This window comes from Coloeus monedula (genome assembly GCF_965178545.1).
Source record: "Coloeus monedula genome assembly, chromosome: 7".
Lineage (NCBI taxonomy): Eukaryota > Metazoa > Chordata > Aves > Passeriformes > Corvidae > Coloeus > Coloeus monedula.
Window position 1 is genome coordinate 28,160,867 of NC_138787.1, and position 15,981 is coordinate 28,176,847.

General features: G+C 37.0%; 1 protein-coding gene across 6 annotated transcripts in view; it reads left to right on the forward strand.

The window, feature by feature from the left end:
* The window catches only part of PTPN4 (protein tyrosine phosphatase non-receptor type 4), a 114,692-nt gene that overhangs the window by 35,574 nt on the left and 63,137 nt on the right, over window positions 1-15,981 (forward strand). For all 6 annotated transcript variants that reach the window (XR_014226590.1, XM_082285431.1, XM_082285428.1 and 3 more), the window contains exons 2-3: window positions 7,280-7,433; window positions 13,947-14,054. Coding sequence is in view for 5 of the 6 variants with exons in the window: in XM_082285431.1 (XP_082141557.1) it covers window positions 7,296-7,433; window positions 13,947-14,054 (246 nt within the window). In the remaining variant the exon portion in view is untranslated. The remainder of the gene's footprint in view (window positions 1-7,279; window positions 7,434-13,946; window positions 14,055-15,981) is intronic.

Genomic DNA, 15,981 nt, shown 5'->3' on the forward strand with positions numbered 1-15,981 from the left:
ATTTTATCTTGCCATTCTGTGTTTCCTGAAATGTTACATACAGGAGTAAAGTAAAGCACGTAACAGTCTTCCTGTACTGTCCCACTTCAGACTCAAAACAGAAAGGGATCAGGTGAAATTGAGAGGCTTTTTTGGGAGTGTGGTGCATGCAGTTTCAAGCATAATGAGTATTGACATTTAATTAGATACAAGTGTCACTTATAATAGGCTTCTCTGTTAGCTGTGCCCTTCTTCTTGGGGGCAGGGAGGAGCAAGGGAGGGAATTGTCAAATTGTCCATATAGTTTATTTTTCAGAGGAAATAGTTGGTTGCTACAGTACTATCTCAGTAATTTGCTGTGTTCTGGTGTACAGCCTCCAGCTGTCTCTAACAGATTTGCCACTATCCTGTGTAGAGTGACTGAACACTCATTAGTTATTATTTTTACATTAGAAAGTATGAAAATCTGGGAGTGACAGAGCAAGGTGTTTCATCTTTAACCTGTGCCTCTATTAGTAATTATGTGATTTTAACAGCAAAAATCTTGCTTGATATCACACAGCAGTTGTTCAGATTTGAAACCCCTTTTCAGAGAAGTAGATAAAAAGCATTATTCAAGGATGTCTTAATTTAAAAAGAAGTCCTTGAGTAATTTTTTTAACTGAGAATACTTACTAATTAGGCATCAAGACTGCACTGAAATCCACAGCCAACCCCGTGAAATCCTTATGTTCATAAAATGAGATGCATTAACAATCTTAGAAACTTACCTGAGTAAATGGCTAGAGTATCAAATTAGTTCTCTGCTACTGGTTCATGTATAGGAAAAACTGATGGTGGAGGAGAGGGGCTAAATTCAACTTCTTTTCTCTCAGCTGTTGAGCTTTGGGCCCAAAATTTTCAGAAACTGTCACAGATACTTTAAGAACCAATGCTTTTTTTGTTACATTTGGCTCTTCCTATGATTGAGGATTGATGATGTGGAAAAGGAGGATTTAAGAGTACCTTTTTCATTGAAATGCAGGTCAGATAATGGATATTTGAGGAGCACATGAGTGCGTTTCTCTTTATGGCTTTCAGAAGTGCAGTAGGATTTTCTTTTGCTGTTCTTTGCTTCTGGCATCCATGAGGGATTTGATCAAGCAGGTCAGAGTGTCTGCAGATAGCAGAAATCTTGGAGGAATGTGTAGAAGCAGCTGCATATCAACTAAATTCTGTGTACTGTTTTCACACAGGAAGCGTGGAGAGTGCTCAGGGTCAGGCTGTAAGGAAGGATGCAGGACTCCCTGACCTGGGAGCAGGAGAGTTTGGAGTCTTGGAACTGCCAGCCCCATGCAGGTACCAGGCTAAAGAGAGCACAGTCTGGTTGCCCACCAATGGAGTGAAGTTGAGGAGTCAGCTTCCTAACTTCCAAAGCCAGTATCTCCTTGTATCCAGTGCTCTCTTTCCACAACTGTCTGGGAATGCAGTAGCATTGAAGAATCAGTGGCTGTAGTTACACTGCACAGTCCCAGTAACTGTCCCAGTTGGTCAACAGTAAAAATGTGATATCCCTCTTTTTCAGGGAAGTTTTAGGGAAAGTTTAGTAAGTGGCCATACGATAACTTTTCAGGAGTTACATGATCTTCCAAGTAGAATGAATGTGGTCAATTTATATATAACTGATATTATATAAACTTAGGAATAAAACAGAAGGGTTTGATAGAGCCTGGAATCACTAATCATGCTGTTGCCTGGCTAGAAGTCTTGCTGGAAGCCTTGCACCTGGTGACTGCAAAGTGAAATAAGCCAATGTTTACATATCAACTTTAATGAATGATGGATACTTTCCATTATTTGGTCAGCAGAAAGCAGGAAGGAATCACAGAATCGTAGAATATCCTGAGTTGGGAGGGACCTGCAAGGATCATCAAGTCCAACTCCCATTGGAACAAGTTCAGGATTGTAGTGCATGGGTCGATTCACCTAAATAAAAGTGCATTTCTACTCTGCTTTTATTTATAAGGAATGTCCTGAAGCTGTGTACTGTATCAGAATTGCTGAAAGCTTTCAAAACAAATTTTAGATAAAAAATTCAAACCTTTTCTTTGGAATTAATGTGGAATTCCCTCAGAAACATGCACAACCAGCTAATGTTTAGCATTTTCAAACTAGTTTGGATTAAAACATTTTATGTGGTGTCACTAGCATGTTTTCAGTAAATGTATGTGAAGATGGGCTCTAGGCATACCCCAGGGTTTGTTTGAATTGCAGTATATTGTATTACTCTGTTTAAACCTTCAAGATTGTCTTTGTACTTTTAATAGGGTTTTTTTTCAGATAGATATAAGTATAAAATTAGGTTGCCTGGATAATGTTAGTAACAATGGGATCCGCACATATTCAAGCGGCATCATGTTATAAGGATGTGGGTCTTCTATGAGTCTGACCTACTTTTCTACTTCTTGTAAGAAATTCATGTACTGTGTTGGACCCAAACGAGCAGGTGGGCCACAGTGCAAATCCGTGCCTTCTGGGTTGCTAAAATAGAAGCTTCTAAACAAATGGAAATCTGGCAATGCGTGAGCTTCTTTAGCTGCTTTAGATGAGCCATGGAAAATGAAATTTCTCATGTCCTTGCATGCACATGTGCCTACAGTAATGTGTTAAGGTGGTTGTTTTTCTGTGCATTACATCAAGAGTTCTTTTAAAGAAAGTTCACATCAAGTCAGCAAATTGGCTGCACTCTTGGATAAATTAAATTTCAGTTAATTACCTGCTTAACCAACTGCTTATTTATTAAGCTGCTTAAAATCAGTTAGTTTATTGTAAGCCCAAGCAAATTGTCGTTATACTGTATACATTTACATAACAGAATAAAGGATGCCGAAAATTCACTTGCGAAGCTTCTGTATGCTCTTTAGTGCCCTAACCAAGCCAGTATTGCAGGAATGTTCTGCCCTTTGATAGGGAACACTCCCTGGAATTGCTTCACCACTTGAAACCTGAGCTCAGGCAGGAAATGTACAACTTACTCCCTCCACAGACCTGAGAGGTAAGTGGAGTTACATTGCACAAGTTCTGTCCTTCTCCAGTTGCTGTAGCAGCATGTTCTTTTGATTGTTAATTCACACACCTAAATATTACATGCTTAGCAGAAGACACTGAAAAATTAAAAGCAGAAAATCTCCGTCATATGCGAAGATTAATCTTAAGTCAAATTTAAATAATCCACCTGCATGTATAGAAATATTTTAGCGTAAGTGGCCAAGGCACTGCCCATGGCATGGATATGCACACACAGTAGTACCTTGCTTAAGTTAACCTGCTTTTAAACCAGTTGTTCTCAAACTGGTTTTTTGGTTAAGTCTCAGCTTTTGTTTTTATTTCTATTTCTTTTGGGGATGAAGATTTTACTTTGTAAATCAGTCCTCTATTTATTCCATACTATATTATATTTAGCTATAATATTTTTATTGCAGAAGTATGCAGTGAGTGTAGCTGAATTTCTACCAGATTTTCTCATTTTATATATCAGTATTTGTTAGGAAATCAGCTATAATTTGTAATCTTATAAGCAGTAGGTAGCCATCTCACTATTAGTAAGTTTTCAAAATATACAGCAAGAATGGCAGTACGTGTTTGGGAGACATAATACTGTCTGTGTTCTTGGTGCATCTATTGCTGGAAGAAAGAAGTAATGAAGATGATACGGATACCATTTGGGGCCAATTATGCTGTAAAACAAGTGTGTCAGTAAAACCAGTAATTGCAGGGTCTATCTGTGCTTAACAACTGTGTCCTTCTTGTTAAGTGTGCATGTGCTGATAGAGGCTTAAATATGGGTGGTGTGCATATGATTGGCCACAAAGCAGTTCCATGTAATAACCCTGGCAGATCTTAGAAGGAGGAGTATTTTTGAAAGTGTATGTGATGGTGAAGTGTTTTAACATATTCCCTACATAATTCCATAGTTTCTTTGCTGATATGTAGGGAAAGAGTAACTTTGAATGTGTTTTTCAGAAGACAGTCTTTGGTTACCTTCCTCTCTATCACTTTCATGGCTGTTGTATTTCCATTTTGTAGATGCATTTCAGGATTTCAGTCATTTTTCTTGTAAAACTGTGTTCTGTAGTTGCAAAAACTCTTAGTTTCATGCAAGAAACTTGTCTGTTATGAGATGGTGGTTCCAACTACTGTGTATTTTATGTGGGACATGGAATATAATGTTTCAATGCATAATCTGAAAGTACAAAACATAGTTTCTTAGTCCATGAAGAAAACATTTGTGAATGACTTATGTCCAGCATGGTGGGAATATGAGCTTCACGCCAGGAAGATGCTAAACTCCACACTGTGGAACAGCATGAGAAGTGTGTGTGTCCTATTTGTTTCTTTCCTCCTTAAAGTGGAGAAGGCGTTGCCCTTCCAGTCTGCGAGCTACATGAGCTGTTGTTCTGGCCCAATATAGTTGCTCCTGTTTCCATAGCAAACTCATAATACAGTGCCTTCTTTCTTGAGTTTGATAATTTCATTTATGTACATTGAGAAAAATCCAGTTGTTGTCTAACTATGCAGTGGTTTTTGTTTGGCTGGAGCAAGGATGATCTGTGTTACAGCAAGAACTGTGATAGATCTGCAGGTTGGGTCTGTTGAAGGGACAGAGTGAATGCTTTCATGGTGTTAAAGGATTTTGAGGGTCGCTGAGGGATTATGTTCTTTTTGCTCACTCTTACGGATTTATTGCTGTGTCTGAAACTCAGAAGTTTTCTGTCTAGTTTAAGGCGATGATGAGGAAGGAAGAAGTATTGCTGGTCTTGTCTTGATCAGCAAATAAGACAAGAATAGAGGAAAGAACAGAAGAAAAGGTGAGACTTGCCTTTTTCGTCTCTTAAAACATGATGGTTTCTAGCTTTTAACAAGTCTTGGGGTTTTTTTTCCCTTCTGCTGCAAAACTGTATTGTTGAGTTAGACCCTCCTAGCTCACTACCAAATGGATTTGTGAGGCCTGCAGTACTTACTTGAAAGCTGACCAGTCCTTTGTGCACTAGTGTTTGCATTTGTGGAAAAGTGCTCTGAAGATTACACTCACTGTTTCTTGGTTGATTTGTTACTTTCTCAAATCCTTGTAAAATATGCCTGCCTAAGGGTTGTTTCTGTGGTATGGAGAAACTGGTTTTAATCTAATTGTGTGCTTTTCTGAAACCTTCTTAGTTTCAGGTCAGCAGCAGATACCATCCTAAAATCTTGGCAGTAGTTATCAGTTCTGCACTGATAATGCCAACCTTTGTGCCATTATGATTGGTAAGGAGCTTGGCTTTTAGATTGTGTCTGTGTGGCAAAACACTGTTAAATTTTATGTGGTTTGCTCGGATCACTGGTATGGAGGTTCTCCTTCTCTGTTTAAGGTTGTCTCCTGCTTTATATTTTTGACATCTGTAGCAGGTATAGCAGAAGCAGCCTCTCCACGAGGAGTTGTCAGATGGACTTTGTTTTAAGGCTTTACTTGAGAGCTTTAATGTTTGCAGCACAATTTTGCATAAATTGGTCATTAAGACACTGTCGTAAATTTCATAGCTGGTGGCTTTATCTGGTATCTGTATCATTCAGTTCGTCATGTTAGTTTAGGAAAACAAAAATAAACTTGCTGTAGTTCTACGTGAATACAGCGTTGCAGTTCTGAAGCCAGAGTGACTGAGTAGCCAAAATAAAAAAGCTGTCTGGTGAGGAAGCAAGTACTCAAAATGCTGGGTAAGTCAAAACTGAAGCATTTTGCACGGATGGATTATTATCAAGAAGATTTTTTTGTCTGAGGTGTGTGGTCATACTTAAAGTGCTGAAGATGTGATCTAGAAAAGCAAAATACCTCAGGGATTTTTAGGGGAGTTGCTCAGGAGGTTGTATGGAGGCAGTGGAAAGATGTAAAAAAGAAAATCTGTAAAGTCCCAGCTTGGATCTTGGTCTTCCACTTTCCCATGAGAGCCTATGTATCTAAGTTACCAACTTTTTAGGAGGGATTGATCTTTCATTTCTTACCCCTCCCTCTTTGTTTATGTATATAGGGGTGCAGATACCTCTTATGATCCATGCAAGCTCTCACTACTGGCATGTTTGCTGTCCTCTGCTAAATTCTCTTTTTTTTTTTTTTTTTTTTTTTTTTTTTTGTGTTATGCTCCCTTCCCCCTCCTCAAATGTGAAGCTAATGTGTAGATGTGTTTGAAGCCTTCATAATCGTATGCAAGATAAGGAAAATCAATCGTTTTATATTCAGTTTTGAGAATAGCTGTGTTCTTTTACTCTAGTCATAAGGTACATTATGTCTCAACATATTCTCTACTTAATTTATGAAACTTTGTTTGCTTACACCCTTGTCAAAGGATGTAGAAATAGTTTGCTGAGTGTGTAATTAAGTGAATTACAGGCCCTGATCCTGTGAGGCACTTAACGAAGTAGCTGGTATCATTGGATAGAGCTGATAGTTTCAGGTGGGCACATAAGGACTGTGCTGGACTGGGGCTGGATGATAATCGTCAGTATCTTAGATTTGAAAAGTGAAAGCAAATTCTTGCATTTTATTTATCGGCTCTCAGCACAGGATGTAGGCTTGTGATGGTCACGGTTGCTTACTGAGAGGATAAGAATTGTTTGTGCTCCCAAACTAGATGTGTAAATCCAAACAAATTGACATAGAAGATTCAGTATTTGACAAACATTAAACTATTCGTGTTGTAATTTTAAAAAAAGGGGGGGAAAACAATGCTGATGTTTTTGTTACCACTGTGCATTCTCATGTTTAATGATTTTACAGTGAATGCACAGGCCTTGATGCAGAATAATGCATCAAAGTCTTGTGTGTTTGCTGTTTTCTTTTTCTCTATAAAGCTTTTTATGTAAGCATTTTTTTTTGCTGTTTTGCACTGAAATTAGTTACTTAATTGCATCTAGTATCGGGAAGCTGGTAGCCATGATGCCCAACAATTCCAATACTTTTTGAATTGAAAACATTGTTGTGAATCTTTAAAAACAAACCAAAAAAACCCAACAAAAAAACAGCAAACCCACAAAACAACCTTAAGATAGGGAGGGTGTGGACAATGGGCAGAAAGTAAGGGACTGGGTATTTTGGTATAAGGTTGTGTTGTAACTTGTAATACATTGTTTTGTTATTGGTTACTGTGAATTTAGTATTCATTTTTCTTTTGTTTATAATGGAGTTTTTAAATAATGAACTTGCTGTGTGTTCACCTTTCTTTGAAGTGAGACATTCTTGGATTTGCATTTTTTGGGCTCTTACTAAATTTTCTGTTTGTTTTGCGTGTAGACCTGTGTGGACAGTAATGACCGCACGTTTCCGATTGCCTGCTGGCAGAACCTACAATGTACGAGCATCTGAGCTGGCACGAGACAGGCAGCATACGGAGGTGGTCTGCAACATTCTTCTCCTGGATAACACTGTACAAGCTTTCAGAGTTAATGTAAGTAATGGGTTTATTGCAAATCAGTATCTGGCTTATTGCAAATCAATATCCCAGGCTTGCTGTCCTTTGCTGCATTTGGATGGCTGGAGTTTGACTTTCAAACAGTGTTAAGTAGCGAATAAAAGGGGAAGTTGTGTTCAGGCAGGCATGCTTGTACACGTCCACAGTGTTACTGTGAACTTAGTCATTCTGGCATCCTCTGTAATACTAACACATTTTCATTTCAAAATCCAGTGTACAAAGCATAATTTATTTCTAGTAATTCTCTTCATGGATTAAAGTTGTCCAGTGGAAATGGAGGACAGTTTTGCCATTGAGTTGAATGAAGCTTTTGTTCTGCTGCATTTTGGTTTTTGTATTTTGAGCCACGAGTAAGGTGGAGTGGGAACTCTTCCCAAAGCTGTGTAGCTGACTGTGTTGAATCACCTGTATGGTTATACTTGGTCACAGCTACCATCTTAAAGTATCTCCCTGCTCTGCTTTTTTCAGATAGTATTCTTCTTCTGTCATTTCCCTCACTTAAGCTCACCACCTTCTGCTACACTAATGAGAATGGCAGGAAGGAAAATGGAAAGGTGGTTGCTGAATACTGTTGCTGAGAACTGCTAATGGAAAAAAATCAACTTTTATGCATGAACCTGGAATATAAAATGGGTTATTCATACCATTTTCTAATCTGTAATCTTGTTAAAGAGTTAAAATGAAAATGTGCATGGTGCTGTGTATATGTTACACAAGTACAACCCTTTCTTCCAACTTCTTGAGGAAAAAAAAAACCCATGAAAAATTGGCAAGGACCTCACAAGAAAACATTAAAGCGTTTAAGGTCATCTTTGTGTGAGGAGAACCAGAACTCAACAGGAAAGAAGCTGTAGGTTTTCCTGTGGTAGTAGAACTCTACTTTTACTTTTTAAGCTATAGAATTGATGACTTATATGGAGAAAGGTTGAATAATGCGCGATGGTAAAAGTTAACAGGTGGCATGATTATTAAAATTTTTCCAAAGGAAGTTGAACTTCAGCAAATGGAGTGTATGAGTATCAAATAAGGCTGTGAGACTTCAGATGGGAAGTGAGGAAGTGAAGCAGTTGTCAAGTCTACGTGGACAAGTCTAATTCAGACAATTTGAAAAAGTTCTGATGCTCAGTAATTATATTGAATTCTGATATCCAGTTTCCAGTAAGGGTATTGATATATTTGAATGTTTCAGGGAAGATTTGTGAGAGGGATTGCATTCTGCAGTTCTGTAGTCAGTGGTTAGAGCCTGCATCTGCTCATCCAAAGTGAAATCTGTTACCTGGCAAAAACTTGTAAGGATCCAAAGTCAAGAGGCTTAAGGTTCAGAGGCAGATCTGGTGGTTATTTGTTTTAGATACATCAGTCAAGATAGAAGGGTTTTGGATATTCTCTTGAGGCATTTTTGTAGTTCATTCAAAAAATGCTTAATTTTTCAGGACTTCTGAGTAGTAAAGTGTGGGAATTTTGGATGATGGAGCTGAGGGATGAATGTTCAAAGACTAATTTATCAACATCAAGCCTCATTTCCCTTCTGGGGTAATTTTTTCTATATCCTTTCCCCTTTTCTGTATCGCTTAATGTCTCATCCTTGCTAAGAGTTTCCCAGTCTATACTGCCTGCCAAAATGCAGTATATGCAAAATGTAGTTGGATATAAAGCATTAGAAGTGCATAAGAAGTTGTAAATGTTGTCATCTTTGCTTTCTGGTGCATGAGTTCTCCATTAAAGTATCTGTCTTGCAGTTTTTTCTTACAAGGAAAATAAGAAGTGGGTAAAATAAGGAATAATTGTTGGGCAGTAGATATGGGAGATGTGCTTCTCTTCGGTCTAGGTGTTGAAAAGCTGTATGTTTTTAGAGGACATGAGTGCCACTCAGAAAAGCAGAATCACCAGGTATAAATCCTCAAATGTCTGTTCTGTGTCTCCCAAGAAAAAATTATGTAATATGTTCTTACCACCTCCCTAGTGTACTAAATATTTTAGTTGCATGGATCATGATTTACTGCTTATACAAATCAGCCTGCAAGTTTGTCTGTTAAAACTGAGTCTAGGAAATAAAAAGTTCCTTGGTGCTGAACATTCTGATCTCATGTCTTAGCCTCAGTCTGTTTTTTCACAAATAGGGAGTAATAAAGTATTCATTCATAGCAAGTGTAACCTACATGGTGTACAGGTTCTCAGGTTTTATAGCTTTGTTTTACTTTATTGTGGTTGACACTATAGTTAGCCATAAATATGTATGGAATTGTTTTCAAAATAGGAAGAACAAAGATAACATCAAATAAATTAGCGCTTTTTTTTCCCCTCCTGGTGATTGCTATAGGTATTCTGTATGCTAATGATTGTAAAACTTAATCATCTGGAGGATGCAGTGGTGTATTAATAAAAATGTACTCAAATGCTGTTTCTCCAACAGCAAATGCTAATTCTCCAACAGCAAAGTGCTGATCACAGACTGTGTCTCTTGATAATTTATGTGATGTTCTAAGTTCACATTTCAGCCAGCCCTTTCCATTGATCTGCAAGAAAGGCACCTTTGTGCTAAGCCTTACCTTGTAGAGAGCGTAACTAATCAAACCAGATAATCCCCATGGATTGTAGCCAGACAAAGGCTGCATTCGTTCCAGGCAGAAGAATCAGTTGGAATTAACCTGTGCATATGTTTGAGGAGTAGAAATCCTTTCTCTAAAATGCTCTGCTTACCAAATGAAGAAATCTTCCTTCAATCCTGAAAAGTAGACTTCAATAGAACACGTAGCTGGAAGAAAGGAGGCTGACGTAACAACATGATCAGGATGATTTGCATCCCCGTAAAACTGTTTCTTCAAGATCAAATTACTTTAATTTGTTTTAATTGCTTGTTTAAACAAACTATATCTTTTCCATGCAGGCTGGGTTACTTGTACTCCCTGAAAGCCAGTACACAGATAACACTAGGGATAACACTAAACTTGGGGGGAAACTAAGTCAAGGTAGATGGGATGGGTTGTTCTGTGAGCAAGGTTAGTGGTCATGGACAAATGTTTCAATATGGAGCCTTTACTATCCCAGAACTTTCTTCAAACTTAATGAATTTACACTCTAATGGAAGTAAAATCTGAAAACCTGTAAAATAACTCAAATGAAACAAGAAAAGAACCAACCAAACAAAAAAACCCCATACCACCCCCTTATAATTTTAGAAGTTAAAATTTTTAATAATTTAATCTCCAGCGTTACTTAATTACTTGCCCTTTTTTCTTTGACAAAGAAAGATTAAAATAATAGCATCAGCTGTAGAAGGAAAGGAGACAGTTGTGCAGTGTTAGGGAATGCACCTCCCGGAGCAGCAGCCCAGGCATTGCGGTGAGCTACGAGGGGAAAGGTTCCTGTGTTGTCAGTAGTGAGGGAGCAGCACAGCATCCCACAAACATGTGAGCTGCAGAGCTGTGACCTGCTCCAGGAAAGCCCAGAACCTGTCGTCCCCTTCCTCTGTCATCAGAAGTCCAAATTTGTTTGGGCTGATATGGCAGCAATATCTCGTGGTGTTTGCTGTGGATGCAGCCAGTTCTGTTGGCAGCAACAAAACCAGAATGTCAGTAATGCAGAGTGAGAAGAGGGTGGCAGGCATCAAACCTGTGTGACTGCAGGTGTCTGCCTCAATTTTCAAACATGGTGTTTGTGAACAAGTGACAATCATTTTGCAGTTAGAAATGAATCTGTAAGTATCTAGTGGTACTAGATGATAAACAGTTCATAAAGTACAGTTAACATGTTGATGTCTAGTGTTTAAGTCAAATCTGTTCTAAAAGGCCAAAATTTCTGAGAGACTCTGCCTTCAGCAATGACTAACAAGTACATATAACTGTCTAATTCTTCAGTTCAGAGAAAAAGTGGATGTTTTCGTGTCTAATTCCTGCAGTTTTGTGTTAGGTAGTTTCCATTTTTCATACATGTTTTCATTATTTCCTATTTTATGAGGAAATAATGTTTAACTTGTATCTATAGCAACAAAGCAAGCTTCTTTTTATGCTCATCTACATGTATTGGGTTTGCTTTTTTATAAAAAAAATCAGATTTTTAAACTTGCTATCATACTTTTTTTTTGTGCAGCTACTCAATGTTATGATAGTATTACAAATATTTTGGATCTTTCTCAACAAGCAGGATTGTGACCTTCACCTGCTTTGGCAAGCTGCAACACTTACATAAATGTCAGAGATGGGTTAAGCTGAGGTCTGGTTTTGCTAGATGCTTATCTTTATTTTGCACTGAGTAAAACACTGTGAACCAAACAAATGCTTCATGTTGAAACCTGTCTTCTCTTACCAAATTTGCTGCTCAATTTGCAGGACAAATACCTTCCTTGCGGTCGTGAAATGATGTTCTGTATTTCTTAATTCAGACTGATCAGCCAGTTCTAAGCTTTTTCATTAGGAAACATAATGTATTTAAGAAACAGTATACATTGTCAGGATTAGATTGGAAAAAGCTACAGAGATGGTATCTGCATATTGTTTGAGGAAGTAACATGTCAGCTGTGGTAATTGCAAGGCCAAACTTGGGTTCCAGACATCTCCCATTTTCTGGTAGTTACTGTTATAAGGTCTTAGTTTGTGTTCTTATTTAAATCTATGTGAGAAAAGTGCCAAGAGGCAATTAGTGTTGCTATGTAATTTTAAAATTAGTTTTATTTGCTGTAAAACCTGAACTGATTATTGGTTTATTTCAAAATATAATAGAAACTCCTAATTTAGTAAAAATTAAAGTGAATATATTTGGATTGTATATAAAAAAGGCTGAATGCATTTATGCTATTGAACATTTATTGTGTTAAAATCTGGTTTTTTCTGTGCTTGCTTTTAGTAATTTGTGAAGTAAATTTTTCAGTGGTGAACTTTTTAACAATGGTGCTACATTTTGTTAAAGATCAAGAAATTTTCTCTAGCATTTTCAAAAGAAATAAGGTCTTTTGCAAAGTAAATACAGCAATTCTTAGGTCACTTCAATTTAGCCGGATTTATATGGGACCCGAACTATATCCCTTATGTAATTTCAACTTATGTGCAGAGCTATGGGTATGATTGTCCTCCTGGGATTATTTCAAACATAATTTGTGGATAACTCTTCTCTACTTTTTAAATTATTATGAAATAAATTATTGTGCTTCTAGGAGTTTTTAGGCCCAAGTAACTGCCTCTGACAGTTTATTCAACTTCAGTGTAATTTCATCTGAACAAAAAAGTTCGTTTTGATAGGATGCTCTTAGATGTTAACGAATGTCTGGAGGTAGGTTTGTAGATTTTTCTCTTATATGGATATTAATGAAATTCTTGCAACCTTATCTTGATCTTTTAGTTACATACTTCTATTTTAACAGATGTAAAGGTAAATTGTTATATAATCTCTATGCAAAGTGAGGTCCTCTGGGAGCAGAACAGCAGGGATTTTTTGTTTTAAAACTCTACAATATCTTACTGCCTACAGTAAACAAGGCAAGATGTATCAAATCCACAGCAGCAGCAATAATACTTGGCACCTAGAAGATTACTAGAAGCTTCTCTGCTTGGTGACAGAAAAGTAGAAAATCTGAGTGGAAAATGTATCAATCATCTCTTTCATATTTCTTCTTGTTTGACAGTTCTTGCAGAATTTTGCTTGTCTTTTGTATTTCAAGGTGCTGTGACACTTTAACTTCTTTGGGAAATTCCCTTCAGATTTCACCAAATGTGTTTAGTGAGTCCTGTTATATTGACACACTCAGCGTTTCAGTTACTGTGTTGGCAGTATTTTCAGGTTAGGCAAAAAATTGCTAGGTACTAACAACTACAGATTTCTTTTTGTATCATTTTGTGGGTAACATTTGTCCCTGTAGTAGAAATCAAGTTTGTTCACTTCTCTCTGAAAAGAAGTGTTACTGTTACTCAGTTAATTTAAATTAATTCATTTAGAGTGAAGTGCTATCTTAGAACATATGTAAATGACACGTCTTGGTTAGATATTTGGCTGTTCCAGATATCTCTGCCATTAAACTTTGGAAACATTTTCAATATGCTGGTTCATTTAAAATCAGGAATAGATTTTTCAGATAAGGGAGAATAATTTGTACAGACCTGTACATTTGAATTCAGTGGCCCAAACAAGATTCTTGTTTGCACCAAGTTCTTTATTAATTCCTGAACTTTTTTTTCTTTTCTGTTTTTCAGTACTCCTTTTAAATATCAAATTTGGCTAATGAAAGGCTTTCAGAAATAATCATGTAGCTAGCTGAGAAGTGAGAAGTTCTTACTGTCAGAAAATGACAGAGAAGAAAAATGATTTCCCTACATATGTTTCAAGAAGAGAGATGAAGCTCATTTAAAAATAGTGCTGCTGGGATACACTTTGTGATATTTAAAATACTGCTGCTAGAGCACATCTGAAAGAATTTGTATGTGTTCTACCTGCCTGAAATATGTATGTCCAGTTATGTATTTGTTCATTAAAGAAAAGGTCTGTATTTGTTCTCTGCAGAAACATGATCAGGGCCAAGTTCTATTGGACGTAGTCTTCAAGCATCTCGATTTGACAGAGAGAGATTACTTTGGTTTACAGTTGGCTGATGAATCTACTGATAACCCTGTAAGTTGACTCTGTTTTATAAGTACAGTTTTAAAAATCATAAGCATGTTCATCACTGTCCTCTGTGTTATTTAAAGAGAGGTAAATAGAAACCATTGCAAGATTGTGCCACCTTCCCCAGCTGTGTCATTTGCGAGGGCCTGTATCATCTTGTAGTTGTGATAAAGCTACATGTTAATAGTCACAGGCTTGGAGTAAAATACTGAGTTCTGTGCTTATGAAGTAATACCTTAAAAGGATATTGCGTGTTTTATTGTATCTGTTTGCTAGATTGCATTATCATTGTTAAAAATAGTAAATATGTTTTAAATTTGTTCAGTGGTTTGTTTGTTTGTTTTTGTCATTAGGATTTACAGAATAGCAAGGGGATTTTAGATTTTCATGCATGGAGTTTCCATTTCTCGCCCAGATACCTGGTGATCTTTTAACAGTGCTTCATATAGTCCACTATCTGACAAGGGCAGTCATCTCATCACCTTAAGAAAGAAGGGACTCCCTTGAAAATGAGTATTTGCAATAGTTCATGGACTTTAATTGAAAGGAAATTCTACACAACTGAAACTCTGTAAATCACCAGTGGAAATAAAGAGATGCAAATGTAACATTTACTGCACTAGTTACAGTGGTACTATGGAGATCATGACTGCATAAAGAACATTCCTTGGATACTTTCTTTTATAGGTATCAAATGGTCAATACTTGTTTTAAAGTGCAATTTAGCTAAGTATTGCTCCTTATAGTTCTTTACCTAGTTCTTATTATATGTGCAGCACAGTGATGGGGTCAAAACTTAACCTCCCAACTTGTGTATCGAAAGTCAGCCACATTCACTTGGTGATAGTTCTGGTAAGACATTGGTGGGCTGGCCTCTGTAGTATTTTTATTCTAAGCTTTATTCCAGGCTGAAGAAACATACGCAAGCAGAAGAAAAGGCTGAATTATTTTTCAGCTTTGTTCAAGAAATATTTAATTGAATATCACTCAATATTTTACTCGACACTCAGAAATTTATCTGGCTTTCCAAAGGGTAGACTAGACCTCTAAGCTCTCTTTCTTTTAGTTTATCTGTCTGGAAGCATATGAACACAACACTGTAATAGAAAGATCTGGTTAAGGGTTAGTCTGAAAGAATGACTTAAGTATTTGATACCAGCACATACTTTAAAGTTTTTGTATGGTTTTTTTCTCAATATTTTGTCTCTTCAGCGCGTATCTAGTTGCCATGAACACAGTGTGTCAGAGCTAAAAAGAGATGTTACCATTATTAGTCATGCAAGCTTGAAGAATGTATGGGTTTGACTTAATTTCAGTTTTTGATACGTTTACTTTTACACTTGGTTCATTTGGACAAGGAAACCATACTGGATTAACAAATATTCTAGTTATTTGTGAAATAACACAGCAGAGTATTGCTAAGATACAGTTAATGCACCAGAAGGGGATCCTGCTAATTGAGTGTGAAACCTCCAGCATTGTGTTTAAACGTGGATCTCATGAATTGCAGAAGCCTTGGGTTTTTTTAATAATATTAATATCAAAGTAAAAGTCAAGTATCTTTCAACATGTTTTGAAAGATTCTTATATAGAGTTCATATATATCTCTGGCTAGAGTGTTCTTTAAGCCTTTACATTAGTCTTAAAAATTAATTGATCCTGTATGAAGCTTTATTTTCTTAGATAATCACGCTTTTGAGGCTGTATCAAACTGTCTCTTTACTTCCTCTTGAGTTAATTACTGCAAAGATACAGCTCATAGATCTAATTATCATTATTTGTTATTCCTCATGAATAAAATGACACAGGGCTAGCTTTAGATCCATAGTGTGTGTCAGGTAGCTCAGGTACCTGTGTGTTTACTTCCTCCTCCCTCACCTGAAAAAATAAAAAGCTCTGCGATAAGTGTGAGGGAGTCACATACTGTACAAGG